This window comes from Typopeltis vanoorti, chromosome 5, assembly GCF_054136105.1.
Source record: "Typopeltis vanoorti isolate ZY-2024b chromosome 5, IOZ_Tvanoo_1.0, whole genome shotgun sequence".
Classification (NCBI taxonomy): Eukaryota; Metazoa; Arthropoda; class Arachnida; order Uropygi; family Thelyphonidae; genus Typopeltis; species Typopeltis vanoorti.
This window is the reverse complement of record NC_143553.1, coordinates 9,684,240-9,701,743: the sequence shown is the minus strand read 5'-3', so window position 1 is coordinate 9,701,743 and position 17,504 is coordinate 9,684,240. Positions and strand designations below refer to the sequence as shown.

Sequence of the window (17,504 nt, the reverse complement as noted above, 5' to 3'; positions counted from 1 at the left end):
AAAAAAACACTATCATATATTACTAGAGTCCTAGAAAAGTGCTAGTTTTTTCTTAATATGACTGTCTCCCAGATCTTCGGCAAGTTAATACAGCCATATTTGTTGAGATTTGGAGTGTGTTTTAGGGCTTCTGTCGCCTCTAAGAACAATCTCTCTGATTTATATGGGTTTCTGTGTAGTACTTTTGTGTTTTTCCAGTTGATCCTGTGTGCAGGGGTATCCAGAGCATGGTCTGCTAGGCCCGACTTCCCATAATGATATTTCCGGACGTATCGTTTATGTTCGCTGATGCGGATATTCACAGTTCTTCCTGTTTGACCGTAGTAGGCTTGATTGCATGAGCAGGGTACTTGGTAGACTCCTGGATGTGATAAAGGAGGAATGCTGTCCTTGGGTGAGCGGATGAGGGTGGCTAATTTGCTACATGGTCTGAATGTGGTGCGTAGTTTATGTTTATTGAGGATTCTTGAGATCTTTTCGGATGTGCCTTTAATGTAGGGGATGGTGACTGTTTTGTTGTAGTTCTCTGTGGTAGATGGTGGGAGGGGTTTCTTAGGAGTGTTTAGTATTTTGTTTATTTTTTGTGGATTGTTGGCCAAGAAGGTGTGGCGTAAGTGAGTCAGTTCAGCAGTCAGAGCCTTGTCATTTGAACAGATTGCTCTCGCTCTATGGGTTAGCGTTTTTAATATGCCATATTGTTGAGAAGGATGATGGTGTGATTGTTTGTGTAAGTATCTGCCTGTATGTGTGGGTTTTCTGAAAACTGAAAATGATAAGGAACCATCTGGGAGACGTGTGATGAGTGTATCCAGGAAGGGCAGACAGTTGTGGGCTTCCAGTTCCATAGTAAAGTGGATTTTTGGATGTTGGCTATTTAAATGTGCTAAGAATGTTTTCAATGTCTCAGGGCCATGTGGCCAAATAGCAAGCACATCATCAACATAGCGTAGCCAAAGTGTTGGTTTGAGAGTGGCTGTATTGATTGCTTGTTTTTCCAGGTGTTCTATGTAAAAGTTGGCTAGGGGGGGAGAAAGGGGGGAGCCCATGGCTGTCCCATCAATTTGTTTGTATATTTTCCCTTTCCATGTGAAATATCCTGCATGTATTGTGAATTTGAATAGTTCAAATATATCAGGGGGGAAGTGTGACTTCAGTAGATTGAGGGTTTCTATTAGTGGTACATTTGTGAATAGTGAAGTGATGTCAAAGCTTACTATTAAGTCTGAGCTTTTTAGTGTGAGGTGTTGTAAGATGCTTTTTAGGTGTGCTGAATTTTTGATAAAGGAGGGAGAATTGTTAGTGAGAGTGGCTAGTAGCTTTGCTAAATGTCTAGCCAGTTTGTATGTGGGACTGTTTATACTGTCCACAATTGGGCGTAGGGGTGTGCCTGGTTTGTGAATTTTTGGTGATCCATAGATCCTCGGTGTTTTAACATGGAAAGGTTTGAGTTTGTTAACCGTGTCTTTGGGCCAGGAAGTGACTTTTTTTAATAATTTTCGTGCCTTATTCTTTTGTGTGTTGGTAGGATTGCGATCTATAATTTTGTATGTTGACTGATCTTGTAATAGTGTGTGCATTTTGTTTTCATATTCAGTTTTGTCCATCACCACGGTTGCATTTCCTTTGTCTGCTTTTGTTATGGTAATCTGGCTGTTGTTGTGTAGCTCTTTTATTGCAATGAATTCCTTATGTGGGATATTATTTTTTGGAGGCTTGGACTTGATTAGGATGTTGGCCACATCTAAACGTATGTTGTTAGCTATTGTTGGAGGCAGGTCGTAAATGCCTCGTTCGATGGACGCCATTATTTCGGCTTTTGGAACTTGCTTGGGAGTTATGGCAAAGTTGTGCCCTCGACTTAAAGCAGTCGTGGCTTCTTTGCTTAAGGTGAGTGACGATAGATTCACGACGATGAGGTCTTGTTGTAATTGTGGTCGTTGTATGGTGTTCCGTTGTTGTAGATTTTCGAACTTCTTTTGGTGCCGGTTTTTGACTCTGTCGAATTCTTTTTTTGCCGTTGCGTCGGTGATGTTCTCTAAGATCTGCCAACAAATCCACAAAAAATAAACAAAATACTAAACACTCCTAAGAAACCCCTCCCACCATCTACCACAGAGAACTACAACAAAACAGTCACCATCCCCTACATTAAAGGCACATCCGAAAAGATCTCAAGAATCCTCAATAAACATAAACTACGCACCACATTCAGACCATGTAGCAAATTAGCCACCCTCATCCGCTCACCCAAGGACAGCATTCCTCCTTTATCACATCCAGGAGTCTACCAAGTACCCTGCTCATGCAATCAAGCCTACTACGGTCAAACAGGAAGAACTGTGAATATCCGCATCAGCGAACATAAACGATACGTCCGGAAATATCATTAAGGGAAGTCGGGCCTAGCAGACCATGCTCTGGATACCCCTGCACACAGGATCAACTGGAAAAACACAAAAGTACTACACAGAAACCCATATAAATCAGAGAGATTGTTCTTAGAGGCGACAGAAGCCCTAAAAAACACTCCAAATCTCAACAAATATGGCTGTATTAACTTGCCGAAGATCTGGGAGACAGTCATATTAAGAAAAAACTAGCACTTTTCTAGGACTCTAGTAATATATGATAGTGGTTTTTTTTTTTCAGATAGAGGGCGCCAAAATCAGGACTCTAGTCTTTGTGTTGCTGCTACAATTTGGGTTAAGTACACCATGTTTTAGTCTCGCGTATTGTGACAAACAGTGTTTTTGTGCTCTGAAGATGCTGGTTATAATACCAGCGAAATATCAGCATCAAGTCAATAAATTAATTATTTACTTAGTTTCTGTGTTCTATTATACCGTTAAAATAATAAACAACATGTTCGACGAACACATAAGTCTGTCCACACGTTTAAAGATAATACCATTGTTATCAACCCAACTCTCGATCCTAGTTCTCACAGCTTCTCCAACAAGTTAACCACAACACCTGACACACAGACAGACCTATAATTTGATGCTTGAGTTCGATCACCTCCTTTATGAATTGGCACAATCTTGCTCTCCTTCCACTCCTTAGGAACTTGACTGAGTGCAAGACTCATATTAAAAAAAAATATGTCAAGGCAGGTGTCAACTCCCTGGCACATTCTTTCAGAATACGTGGTGATATATTATCAACTCCCACAGCCTTATTAACATCTAGTTTACTCAACTCCCCATATACCTCTTGCTCACCTACAGTCAGTCTCTACTCCCCATCATCAACTGCTCTCAATCCCTCCATGAAGTCATATTCACAAGATTGAAACATCTTTATGAATTGTTCATTAAGTATATCAATCACACACATTCTGCATCAGCTGTCATTATACCATTTTCTCCAATCAATGTCATCTTTCCATAATTATTCTTTCTTTTGCTGGCTACATATCGAAAGAATTCCTTAGGATTCTTTTTGGCTTCATTAGCAAACTGCTGTTCATACCTCTCTTTAGCTACCCTCACCAACCAAGTCACCCTCCTTGCTTGGTCTTTGTAGACCTCATGGAATTGGTTATTTCCACTTCTCTTACTGCCTCCACAATGCCCTTTTTCTCTGTATCGCATGCTTAATCTCTTTATTCATCCATCTCACACCCACCTTATTTAACCTTCTCTTTGTCCATCTATCTCGTTTGTGGTCTTCCTCTTCTTCTCATTCCCTCAATCTTCCCCAACATAACTGCCTTTTCCAATGATTCATCAGCTCATATAATATGTCCAAAGTACATCAACTTCTAGTGTGACTTTTTTCTCGACTACTTGTCTTAGAAACTATAACTCATTTTTTAGGAATGTTAGTCAAGTGAGTAATATTTATTATCCGACTAGTTTCACCGATTTTTGCTATCAGCATCTTCAGGGATACAATTGGTAAGCGATATGAAGGTAACAGACTAGGTTTTAACTGACAGTTCTAATTCATACAAAATTAGTACTTTGCGTGAGACAATATGCGTGTCGCGGGTGCATGATTTATTGGCTGAGAGACATAATGTAATTGGCGTGAAAGTTCATTTCTTTAGTGTTTAGTGATCTAATTAAAGTTTTCCAAATATCAGGTAAGAATCAAGGTCTAATCCTATTTAGGTTTCCTGTTGAACAGGCGACTATAGCAGCTTCCTTGAAGGTTCTGGAATGGTAGTTCTCTTCTATATAGGGCATATGACTCTTATTCCACTCAATAAGATAGTTGTGGCGAAGTGGGAAGAAAGGCCTGAAATATCTTGTCTGTTGTTTCTAACATAGCCTATGTGCTCCTTCTGTCTCATTTCGAAGTTTCTAGAGGTCTGGCCAATGTAACTAACACCACAGAAACAAGGTATATTGTATACTTCAGAGTACTTGTAGAATGGATGAGGGTCTTTCGGTGATCTTAAAAATTTCCGAATAGTGTTGACTAGCTTGAATGATACTCTAATATTGTTTTTCACCAATAGCAAAAATTGGTGAAACTAGTCGGATAATAAATATTACTCACTTTGACTAACATTCCTAAAAAATGAGTTATAGTTTCTACATCAACTTCTGTTTAGCAATCATCGCCTCCAAGGAGAATTCTGTCTTTATATTCTCTAAAACCTTATCAGTCATTCTTGCAGTCCATGAGATTCCCAATAGTCTCCTCCACATCCATAATTCAAATGAATCAATTCACTTTCCATCTTTCTTCTTAATAATCCAGTTTTCACATCAGTATATCACTATTGGAAATACCATTGCTTTAACGATTATAATTCTTGTAGCCTTACTCACACCTCTATCTTTCATAATTTTTGCCAGGCTTAACATGGCTTTTTTTCCCATGACTATCCTTCTTGTAATTTCATCTTCACATTTACAGTCATTTCTGATTCTGGGCCCCAGTAAATCATAACTTTCAATGATTTCTATTTTATCTCTCTCTCTCTATTATAAATTCATTTAAATTACCAGAAGCCATCATATTTGTTTTGCTGATATTTAAATTAAGCCTGGCTTTGTTACTTTCCATCTTAACCAATACAATCAACTGCTCCAGATCTTCCTCAGTTTCTGCTATGAGGGTTGTTTCATCTGCATATCTTAAATTATTTATTTTCCTGCCACCAATCTTAATTCCAGCAGGATCTTTGTCCAAATCAGCCATTCTCATAACATATTCACTATAAATATTAAAAAGGTAGGGGGACAGTACACAATAGTGCTGCACCCCTTTTTCCACTCAAACACTGTCTATTTCTCCAAACACTTTTTACTGAAGCTTTTTGGTTGTCATACAGCTCTCTTATCAAGAGAGTTAGATTTTCAGGTATACCCATTGATCTGATTACAATTCACAGTCTGTTGTGATCCACACAATCAAAAGCTTTCTTATAATCAATAAAACAAACGAATACTTCCTTCTGAAATTTTCTTGTTCTTTCCATAATCCATCTCATGTTTGCTATTTGGTCTCTACTTCCTCTACCTGTCCTAAAGCCTGCCTGTTCTTGTAGCATTTCTCTATTCACATATAGTTCCAACCTTTGTTGAATCACTTTCAGCATAACTTTACTTACATGTTGGAGGTAGCAAGGTTTTTTCTCCCAGAAACTCTGGTTTTTCATCCAGCATACAGACAAATTGGCCCTTCAGAATACACGCAATTTACAGAAAAAATACTTGTTGTGGTGGCGAGTGGTAGATGGCACTGACATAGTTGATTGGTAGTAGAGGTTCGGTAGTGGTGGAGACTGAGAGTTGTACAGTAGGTGTCCTCCTGCGATGAGTCTTCAGACTCCTTGGAGGTGTCACAAATAATAATAATAATGCGAAATGCAATGATTCTGTAATTATTACAATCTCTGGCATTTGATTTTTTGGGCTTGTGATGAATACTGATGTTGTCCAATCTCTAGGCCAGTATATTTTCTTCCAAACCTGTTGACAAATTTTGGTTAATATATTCACTACTTCATCCCCCAGCTGCTCTCAATAATTCCACTTACACATAATCAGTTACTGAAGCTTTTCCTTTTGGCAGTTTTTCCATTGCTGGTATCACTTCACTTTACATTATCATGGGTTACTCAACAAATTCTCTCCTTTCAAATTCTCTTTCAATAGTATTATCTTTCTTGTAAATATCCTCTACATATTCTTTCCATTTTGTTCACTGCTTCTTCTTCCATCAGACATTTACTTGAATTACTTTTTAAAACTCCTAATCTAGAGATAAACTTCCCTGTAATATCATTTATTTTTCTAAAGAGATATCTTGTTCTACTCATAACTGCTTTTTTCAATTTCCTTGCACCTTTTGTTTAGATATTTTTCCTTATTTTTCCTAGCCTGTCTTTGGAAATCTGCACTCAGTTGTCTAACCCTTTCTTTATTTCTCAGAAGTTTCATTTTTTTTCCTTCCTCTGCTATTTGAATAGCTTCTGCTGACAATCATTTACAATCTTTCTTTCTTGTTGCTTTATTAAGAGTATTCTTTGCTGCTTCTATGGCTGTACATTTTGTTTCTTCCCACAGTTCTTCTAATTCTCTTCCTATCTTCTTCAAACTTTTTAATTTATTACTGACTTCTACTTTAAATGCTTCATTTATAGGATCTAAATCACATCTGATACTGCCCTTTTGTTTCTTCTTAGCTCTTAATTTCAATTTAACTTCAGCTATTAATAATTCATGATCTGTCACACAGTCTGCACCAGGTAGTGTTTTAATTGCTTGGATAGCACTCCTCCACCTACTGCTTGCAACAATATAATCTATTTAAGTTAAGGGATATTACATCCCATATCATTTCTTAGCCGAATAAGAAACTCAAAGAGTTTCATGCCGAATATATGATCTGTCACACAGTCTGCACCAAGTAGTGTTTTAACTGCTTGGATAGCACTCCTCCACCTACTGCTTGCAACAATATAATCTATTTAAGTTAAGGGATATTATATAAATATATATATAAATATATATATAAATATATAAAGTTCAGCGATTCCAAGCATAAACAAATACCTGGATACTGCAGCAACTGACCCTAAAAGGTAGTGCAAGCTGAGGCAACTCATGTCTAAGGTGGAGCAAGCTCCGATCACTATTCTTGATATTTACCCATAATGTGAACTTAGCTCCTAGGAGCTATATTTCTGTTCTACATTATGAGAGAGGGTCACTACCCAGACCGGTTTCAACCTGTAATGAGGTCTCATCAGTGAGTAGGTAGACCTAGTTTAATATCAAGTTTGTAGCGAACAGAACTTACAACCCTTCTTTGAGTATTACCGAGAGGTGTCCTAATAAATTATTAGATATATGAAGAGCCAAAGGCTTCAATTCGGCGACATATGACTTGTTTAAGTTAAGGGATATTACATCCCATATCGTTTCTTAGCCGAATAAGAAACTAAAAGAGTTTCATGCCGAATATAGTAGAAACTATATAAAGTTCGGCGATTCCAAGCGTAAGCAAATACCTGGATACTGCAGCAACTGACCCTAAAAGGTAGTGCAAGCTGAGGCAACTCATGTCTAAGGTGGAGCAAGCTCCGATCACTATTCTTGATATTTAAATAACTTAAACAAGTCATACGTCACCAAATTGAAGCCTTTGGCTTCTTGCTCCTCTCGCCAATACTCATAGAAGGGTTGTAAGTTCTGTTCGCTACAAACTTGATATTAACTAGGTCTACCTACTCACTGATGAGACCTCAATAAAGGTTGAAACCGGTCTGGGTAGTGACCTTCTCTCATAATGTAGAACAGAAATACAGCTCCTAGGAGCTAAGTTCACATTATGGGTAAATATCAAGAATAGTGATCGGAGCTTGCTCCACCTTAGACATGAGTTGCCTCAGCTTGCACTACCTTTTAGGGTCAGTTGCTGCAGTATCCAGGTATTTGCTTACGCTTGGAATTGCCGAACTTTATATAGTTTCTACTATATTAACTAGGTCTACCTACTCACTGATGAGACCTCAATAAAGGTTGAAACCAGTCTGGGTAGTGACCTTCTCTCATAATGAAGAACAGAAATGCAGCTCCTAGGAGCTAAGTTCACATTATGGGTAAATATCAAGAATAGTGATCAGCTTGCTCCACCTTGGACATGAGTTGCCTCAGCTTGCACTACCTTTTAGGGTCAGTTGCTGCAGTATCCAGGTATTTGCTTACGCTTGGAATAGCTGAACTTTATATAGTTTCTACTATATTCGGCATGAAACTCTTTGAGTTTCTTATTCGGCTAAGAAATGATATGGGATGTAATATCCCTTAACTTAAACAAGTCATATGTCGCCGAATTGAAGCCTTTGGCTCTTCATATATCTAATAATCTATTTGATTTCTGTATTCAGTCCTAAACAAAATTTTTCAGTGATGCCTCATTATTCTTTTTCATCCACTTTTGCATTCCAATCACCTAATATCAAAAGAAAGTCTGTTTTATCAGTACTGTCTACTACTTGTCATAGGCTGCTATAAAATTCTTATACCTTATCTTCACTTGAATCTGTAGTTGGTGCATACACCTGTGTGAGGGGGTATGCCTTTATTCTGATTAGAATTATTCTATCAGACACTGGGTTGTAACCCAAAATGTATTTTCTGTATTCTCTTCTTACTACGAATGCTACTCCATTTCTTCAAAGGTTTTCGTGTCCAGAGTAATACATCATGAAATCATCAGTATCAAAGTGACCCATTCCTGTCCATCTGAGTTCAGTGATTCCTAATGTCTTAATTCGAGTTTTTCTCATTTCTTTCTTCACTAGTTCCAGTTTTCCTTGATACATACTTCTTACATTCCATGTTCCTATTTTATGTAAATCAGTAAAGTGGAGGCATCTTCTTCTGAGATTAACTCTATCAGAAGTTAAACTTCCAGAAGGCTTTGATCCAACTTCATCATTCTTATTAACTTCATTGGAAGTTCCTCTCTGCTCTTCCCCAGTAGCCATTTCAGTGCCTTCTGACCTGGGTGTCCCATCTTCCTGCACTGTATCACAATAACTTAAACCTCTGTTCAGAAGATTTTCTTGGCAAGATATATACAGAAGTGGTTTACCATTGCCTTCTTCTGTGTTTGTTTAGCCTACTAAGTATAAGACTAAACAAACTGCAAGAGATGAAGAAAAGTAAAATAGGAAAGATTGGAAGGGGGAGAGAAAGAAGCAAAAAGGAAAGAAAGAGAGAAAGAAGAAATTATACATAAAATTCAACTTGGTTGGATAGTCTTTGGAAAACACTGCAAGGCATTCAAAGGAAACATCCCAAAGCAAATGCAAACGTCTTAAAAGAGAAATATTCCATATATCATGACAGTGAAACGTGGACTTTGGCTAAAAAATTGAACAACGAGTTGAGGATTAACCATAAGAAAATGGAAAGATCTTTACTCAGTACTACCATTCTAGATAGAAAGTGCAATGCTTGGGTCAGAGCTCAGACTAGGGTGAGAGACATAACAACCAATTAAAAGATTCGAATGGCAATGAGCAGGTCATATTGCAAGAAGTAACACTCAAAAATGGACAAAGTTGATATCTAAATGGTATTCCAGAGATGGAAAGAGAGCTACACAAAGACTAAAGAGATGGTGGGAGGATGAGATTAAAGAGATGGCAGGAAGATGAGATTAAAAGAGATGGTTGGAACTCAGTGGCATAGAAAACCTCTAGATAGGATTAAATGGGAGAGGCCTCCATCCAGCAGTTGACAGAAGAAAATGGCTGACAAAGAAGCTAAAACTGTGAGAAAACTTCATAATTTTAAGAAGTAAATTCCAGCAACTCTCCACATTTATTCTCTGTTCTTTCACCAGAAAAACATCAGGAAAAATTCTGTATAAACCAGATAATGATAAGTCTCCTAGTACATATAATATTCCTCCAAATGGATCAATACTTGAACTCTAGAATTAACTTCATCCTATAATGTGTATATATACAAGTTGCATGCTCATCTGATATCCCCCCCCAACACACAATAGCATGGAAGCAAGGCTTTACCTAGCCTGTCTCTGATCCTGTCACATCTGTGACTTCCTGAAGAAGCTAGTAGTTATGAAGAATGAAATGTAGTATTAAGTAAGGGGATAATAAATCCCTCATTATTTTAAGCCAGATATGATATCTGGCTTTAAAATAATGTGGGATTTATTATCCCCTTAACTTAATTTACGCTGCCGGAAAAATAATCTCTTGGCTCTTTATCGTAGAAATGTAGTATTCTTATTAAAACATACAAATGAATTCCCTTAATCCTCATTAACTAATTATTTAATCTGTTCTTGTGTTTCTCTTTTAAATACACTAATGAAGAGGGCAAAAATAATTTTCTCAGATAATGCATTCACTACCAAGCTCAATCATGCATACAATGCCTTCTTGGACAAATGGCTATCCTTCACATCTGTCTGTCCCATTCACATTCTATATATATATCCAGGGAACATCTGATGAATGATGGGATGGTAAAAGTTAAAAAAAAAATAAAATAAATCCAGAACATGGCATCTTGAATTTAAGATTTGTGCATTACTGTACAGAAATAAGGTGGTCTTTAATCTGTTTAAAGTTCATTTTTGATGTATATAGTAACTTTTAATTCAAATACACATGCACACAAACTATGTTCTAATACAAAAAACAAAAAACTTAAAATTTGCTTCAAGCTATAACATAAATCAATCATCTTTTAGTTTCAAGAATCAGCAAATAATTTGAAGTACTTACTCTTTAAATTGTTGAATAATGTTAAATTTTTCTATTATTTCAGTATTGGGTCTTGCCATTGCTAATATATCATTTGTTATCCTGAAAATGAAAAAAAAATTAGTTAATAAAAAATTTAACCATTATCTTTAATAGCATTCCTCTCCCCATAAGTATTGAAGAAAACTGACAATATTGAAGAAAATATTAAATAATATTTAAGGATGGTATGAAAATAGCAGGAGAAATCTCAACTGGAATTCAAAGTAAAATACAGCAAAAAAAAAAAACTCTAAAAACAACACAAAAAATTACAAAATAAAAAAGCCAAAAAAAAAAAAATCCAACAAAATCTGAAAATTCCTAATAACAACAACAAAAAAAAACAACTAAGACTGATTTCACTAACATCAGATGTCTTAATTCCAATGATGTGCTTTTGTCAGGTCTGATATATACCATGCCAAAGATTAAGACCTGAAATCCCTTCAATATAATTTGCTTTAGCTCAAGATCTACTTATCTCATTTTAGTGACTATTTCATGCCTCTGTCATTTTCCAAACTCCAATGACTTCACTGACCATTCTGACAACCTATCTCTAAAAGTCGATCACATGCAATCTAACTATTTCCCAACAGTGAGATAATCTTTGTCAGTTATTTCAACATCCACAATTCAGACTGGCTTCCCTTCTCAACCTCACAGATCAAGTTGATAAAGAAACCAAACCGTTTGCTAGCAATAATGATTTAACACAAATTATTCACCAACCCACCAGAATTCCAGATAATCCTCAAAATTCTCCCAACACACTGAACCATTTATTAATCAGTGCTCCCTCCAAATATGTCACAGAATTTAGCTCTCCTCTTGGTAAGTCTGACCAGAATCTTGTCTATGTCTCCTTTATTACAAATTGTCTTCCTCCCCATCATTCATAGCCTTGTATCCTGTGGCATGGATTCAGCATGATTGGGATGACCTTTTGAACATCTATGCCTTTTCCATGGTCTGATTATTTCTTCCATTCTTCTGATCCTGACATCTGTTTTGATTCTAATAACATTAATTATTCTCACTGGGAATGAGTGCTTTTATTCCCCACTCCATTCAAAATCCTCAATCTTTATTCAAAACCCTGGTTCTTCGATAACTGTATCAAAACAGTCAAGGCCAACAATTCAACATATGCCTTATTGGTCAAAAACTCCAGTCTCTCACTCAGCTTACACTACAACTCAAAACAACTACAAAAAGAAATCAACAAATCCAAAACACACTTTGTAAGAGCCAAATGCTGTAAGTTTGTCTCCTTTCCTAATGGCATTTAAGCCTTCTGGTCCCACAGCCTTGGCAAGGCTGTAGGATGCTCCTTCTGTCCTTCAATTCCATGTTTCCTCTCTTCTCACATCCTGATGGTATAATCGCAGCATACCCAAAGTTAAGGCAGACTTCTTGACATCAATTTTTAACTCCAATTGTCATATAAATGACCAGGGCAAAACCCCCTATCATTCCACAAACTAACTATCCACAGTATACCTCCTCTGAAATTTTGCCAGAAGGATATCAGAAAAATCCTCAGTAGCACTGATACCATTTACTCTCCTTTTTCTGACAGTATTCCCCCAGTTGTACTTAAAGCTTGCACTCCAGAATTCATGTCTATTCAAGCTGTCATACTCATCTGGCATCTAACCTATGGTCAGGAAGCAAGCTTTTATCCAGCCTGTTTCCAAAAATGGACATAAAAATCAATCAGCAAACAATCATCTTAATGCTCCAACCTCAATGCTCTCTAAAATAAGGGAAAAGTCATCAATAGCAAACTGCTTTACTACTTTAAAGATCCAGCAATTACTTAATGATCATCAGTGTGGGTTCCACAATTCTCATTCCACAGTAGATTTTGCCAACCTCACCCACCTTTGGACTCAGGCCAAGGAAAAGTTCAGAGAAACTCAAGTGGTTGCTCTAGATGTTTCCAAGGCATTGGATCAAGTCTGATATTGTGGACTTCTCACCAAACTTCCATCTAACACTATTCCTCCTTTCTTTGTGTTTGAATTGCCAGCTTCCTCTTCTCATTCACTTTGGATCATGGTGGAAAGTGTTCTTTTATCAGCTTTTTCAATTAATGTTGGTACTCCAAGGCTCTGTGCTATTCCCTACACTCTTCCTCCAATACATCAGTGATCTCTGCTCCTTGACATCTAGTCCTATACGCTGTTTTGCTGATGATGTACTCTCCACCCTCTTTTTCACTTTCAAAACCTTGTAGTGCCTCAGGTAACTCAGCTTAAAGATCTCCTTTAACCAATGTCATAAACACTGATCTCCTTGTCATCCTCAAATGGAATGAGGATAACCAGGTGATTTTAATGACACCAAAACATAATCCTGTCACATCTAATCTATCCTGGCATAAGCACATTAGGTCCATAGCCTCTTCAGCCTCCAAAACAAAAAAAAGCTTGGTATTTTTGTTTCTGTTCTAAACAGTACTTCTCTCTACTCAACTATTGACATTTTATAAAGCTCAAATCCACCAAACCATAGAATACTGTTTCCACATTTGGGATAGTGCAACTAAAACTTCCCTGAGAATGCGTGATTGTAAACAGAAGCAAGCAATTCACTTAACTGATGAGCCTTCCCTTGATGACTCACTCCAGTCGCTTTCCCAGACACTGTTGCAGCATTATGTCTCTTCTAGTACTTCCATGGGCACTGTTCAACACTGAACTGGATGCAAGCATCTCTTCACTTTCTCCATTATTTCCCTGTAAGATAACCTGTAAGCCAGCATCTGCATCCCACCTCACCTTTCTAAATTTTAAAACCTCTAAAATAAAAATTAAATTTAAAATCTTACACTTTGCAAAATTTAAATGATATACCCATTATGTCCCCAATTTTGCATCATGGGTGTGCAAACAACTAAATATTATCATCACCAAATTCCTGACATGTACCCTCTAGGGGTGTACAGGATATGATAGCACTACATGAAAAATTCACATCATTACTAACTTCCTATCTACATTTTCCTCCAAATCCATCTGTTACCTGTTAAGACTCAAACATTATCAGATCTTATATAGATCTTATATTTCTATCTTATAAGGCACTTTTTACTGCATCAATCCACCTATATCTTGGTCTTCCTCTGGATCTTTTTACTGCCAACCTCACAGAGAACACTAGTGTTGCTAATCTTTCCTCTCCCATTTTGTTCAGGTGACCATACCACATGAAATTAGCTCTGCTAACACACTCCTGAATGCTAACAATGTTAAGTTCTTTCCTGATAACCTAATTTTAAATATGATATTGCCATTGATACCATCTGTTCATGCCCCTAATCTTTCTTAGGATTCTCATATCTGTGGTCTCTAGTCTTTGGTCAAGTGTTTTATTTCTAACCCAGCTCTCAGATCCATAAGTTAAAATTGGTTTGAACACTGTCTTGTATACAGCTAATTTAGTGTTCCAACTAATTTCTCACTTATTCCATATAAATTTATTCAGTTGACTTCCTACAATACCAGCTTTATTGATTCTGTTGTCTATTTCCATATTTAATTTACCATTTTCACAAAAAATCATGCCTAAGTAGCTGAAATGTTTTTACTTGTTCTATAAGCTCTCCATTCACAATGCAGTTGATATATTTTCAATTCTTATACATATTTTCATTGTCTGCCTTTCTATCGCTGATTTTCATACCAAATTTATTACAACAGTTATTCAATTTAGTCAGGGAATCTTGCAGACTTGTAGCAGATTTATTTAAAAGTATAACATTGCCTGCATAAAGTAAAGGGCTGACATTAACATCTCCAATTTTGATATCAGGTTTAATACTGCTTTCCTTCATAATGTGATCCATATAAATAATGAATAACAGAGGGATAATGAATATCCTTGTCTGACACTAGATTTAGCATTAAACCATCTTCCTGTACTTTCTTCAATTCTATCTACTGACTTACAACTCAAATAAAGACTAAGTATTGCTTGATATAATGATCCATTGATCTGTTTTGAATAGCTTTTCTCTTGGCACCTTATCATATGTCTTTTCCAGATCTACAAAACTTAAATCATCATCATCTTCCTTATACCCTCTTTTACCTTGCGGTGTCGAGGGTCCATTGATCATTGGACCTCACTCTGTTTACAGGATAAGGTGGTCAGCCTTATGCCCCGGTGTATCCTATGGCCTGTAGTGTTGAGTTCTCGAGGCCAGTTTGCCTGCTTTGCGGGATGAAAAACCCCAGAATAAACTGGGGAAAAAACCCTGCTGTCCATGCCCAAGACTGGCTAACTTGGCTATGGCTGAGGAAGATCCTTCAGCTCCTCACGTCACAGACGGGAATCGAACCTAGGACACTTCTTCCCCAGGCATATGGTTGCGAAGCGCAAAGCCACTAGGCTAACCGCGCGGCCTACAAAACTTAAATACAGATCCTTGGGTCCATTGATGTTATATTCCCATGATTTCTCAACTATTTGTCGTAAAGTGAAAATCTGATCCTGACAGGCTCTATCTGGCCTGAATCCAGTTTGTTCTTCACCAAGCTTTCATTCCCCAATCCTTCTCAACAGTCAATTCTTCAAGTAAATATATATTCAAGTAAATTTATATAATTAAATTATTAAATAAATATAAACAGTCAATTCTTCAAGTATAAAACATATACAACTCATGATACCTATCAGACAGCCAATCTCCAATCCAATGCATTGATCTATTATCCAATTTCATCCAGTCAAATTTAAATACCAACTTGTCATGCAGCAACATATCAAAAGCATTTGCAAAATCTAAATACACAATTGTAAGGGTACATACAGCTCCCTTATCCAATGCATTCATCATCTTAATGTAATAAATATGTAGATTGCTAAAACATAATTTTCCTCTAGCAAACTCATACTGTTTGTCAAAGAGAATGCTGGTATTATTAAATTACTTCTGGATCTTGTTTCTCGCTAACCTCTACAACATTTTAACCACAACTTAAAACACACAGACTGGCCTATAATTCAAAATCTTAGTCTTATATTCTTCTTCATTATTAACATCTGACTCCATAGAGTCAGACTCATCATGGGAGGTACACACTATCATGCACAATGCTCATCCAACTGTGCTTTAAACTGATTCAATTCGTCTACATTCACATGGTCAAGCAATGCATTCCACTCATTAATCACTCTGCATGCAAAGAACCAACTCCTCAGTCCTCTGCTCACTCCTTCCTTATACAGTTTCCAGCAATGACCTCTTGTTCTACCCCCCTTCCCATTCTATGAAAAATATCTTCCATGTCAACCTGTTAACAACTGACTAGCTTATATGTCTCAATAATATCCCCCTCCTACTCCCTCCTATTTGCATGGCTTTGCAACTTACATTCTCTCAATCTGTCCTCATACTCCACATTCCAAAGACCACCTTTGTGACTTTTCTCTAGACCCTTGCCGATATATCCTCATCACCAGGAAAACCCAGCAACCAAATCTGTGCACAATAATCCACATGAGGCCTGATCAAGGTCTTATACAAAGCCATCATAACTTCTTTGTTTCTGCATGTCAGGGTCTTCCAGCTTCATTGCCATTGTCCAATGTGATGTCATCACAACTTGTGCAATGTGGACCCTGAATTTCAGATCATTGTCGACCACCACACCCAGATATCTCATCTCCTCTTCCTCCTATAAAGCTTCCCCCACCAAGTGTATACTTTGCATCCCATCATTGCTTACCAAATCTCAAAAACTTCTTACACTTTACAACGCTGAACTGCAGTTCCACTTACCTACGCATTCATGCAATCTATTCAAGTCCTCCTGTAAAGCCATAATATCCTCTAGATTCTGCATTGCTCTCCCCAATTTTGCATCATCTGCAAACAGCTGCAAATCAATCACTAGATAAACTCATCCCAATATCATTAACATACAAATTGAACAACAACAGTTCCAAATCTGACCCCTGTGGTAACCATTAGTGACCTTCCTCTTTTGGGATAATGCATCCCCATATACAACTTTCTGATACCTATCTGACAGCAAGTCACTGATACAACTCAGAAATCTGTTATCCAATTCCTCTTATCTGTTTCAATTCATTTAACAGCTTGTTGTGTGGCAGTCAATCAAAAGCTTATGCAAAATTCAATTACCTTTATCATCATTATCAAATTCCTCCCATGTACCCTCAAGGGGTGTACACAGTAGGGGTGTACTACATGAAAAATTTATATCCTTACTAACTTCCTATCTACAATTTTCCTCCAAATCAGTCTGTTACTTGTCAAGACTATAACATCATCAGATCTTATATTTCTATCGTCTAAGGCACTTTGAATTATATCAATCCACCTATATCTTGGTCTTCCTCTAGGTCGTTTTCCTGTCAACCTGGCAGAGAACCCTTGTTTTGCTAATCTTTCCTCTCCCATTCTGTTTAAGTGACTATACCACCTGAAATTAGCTCTGCTAACACATTCCTGGATGCTGACAATGTCAAGTTCTTTCCTAATGTCCTCGTTTTTAATATGATATTGCCATTGATGCCATCTGTTCATGTCTCTAATCTTTTTCAGGACTCTCATATCTGCAGTCTCTAGTCTTTGGTCAAGTGTTTTACTTCTGACCCAGCTCTCAGATCCATAAGTTAAAACTGGTTTGAACACTGTCTCGTATAAAGCTAATTTAGTGTTCTGACTAATTTCTCTCTTATTCCATATGAATTTATTCAATTGACTTCCTACCATACA

General features: G+C 37.1%; 1 protein-coding gene across 3 annotated transcripts in view; it reads right to left on the bottom strand.

The window, feature by feature from the left end:
• Positions 1 to 17,504, bottom strand: part of LOC150106221 (protein tyrosine phosphatase domain-containing protein 1-like) — a 719,641-nt gene that overhangs the window by 500,302 nt on the left and 201,835 nt on the right. For all 3 annotated transcript variants that reach the window (XM_090392247.1, XM_090392246.1, XM_090392248.1), the window contains exon 4: positions 10,730 to 10,810. In XM_090392247.1, the coding sequence (XP_090248373.1) occupies positions 10,730 to 10,810 (81 nt within the window). The remainder of the gene's footprint in view (positions 1 to 10,729; positions 10,811 to 17,504) is intronic.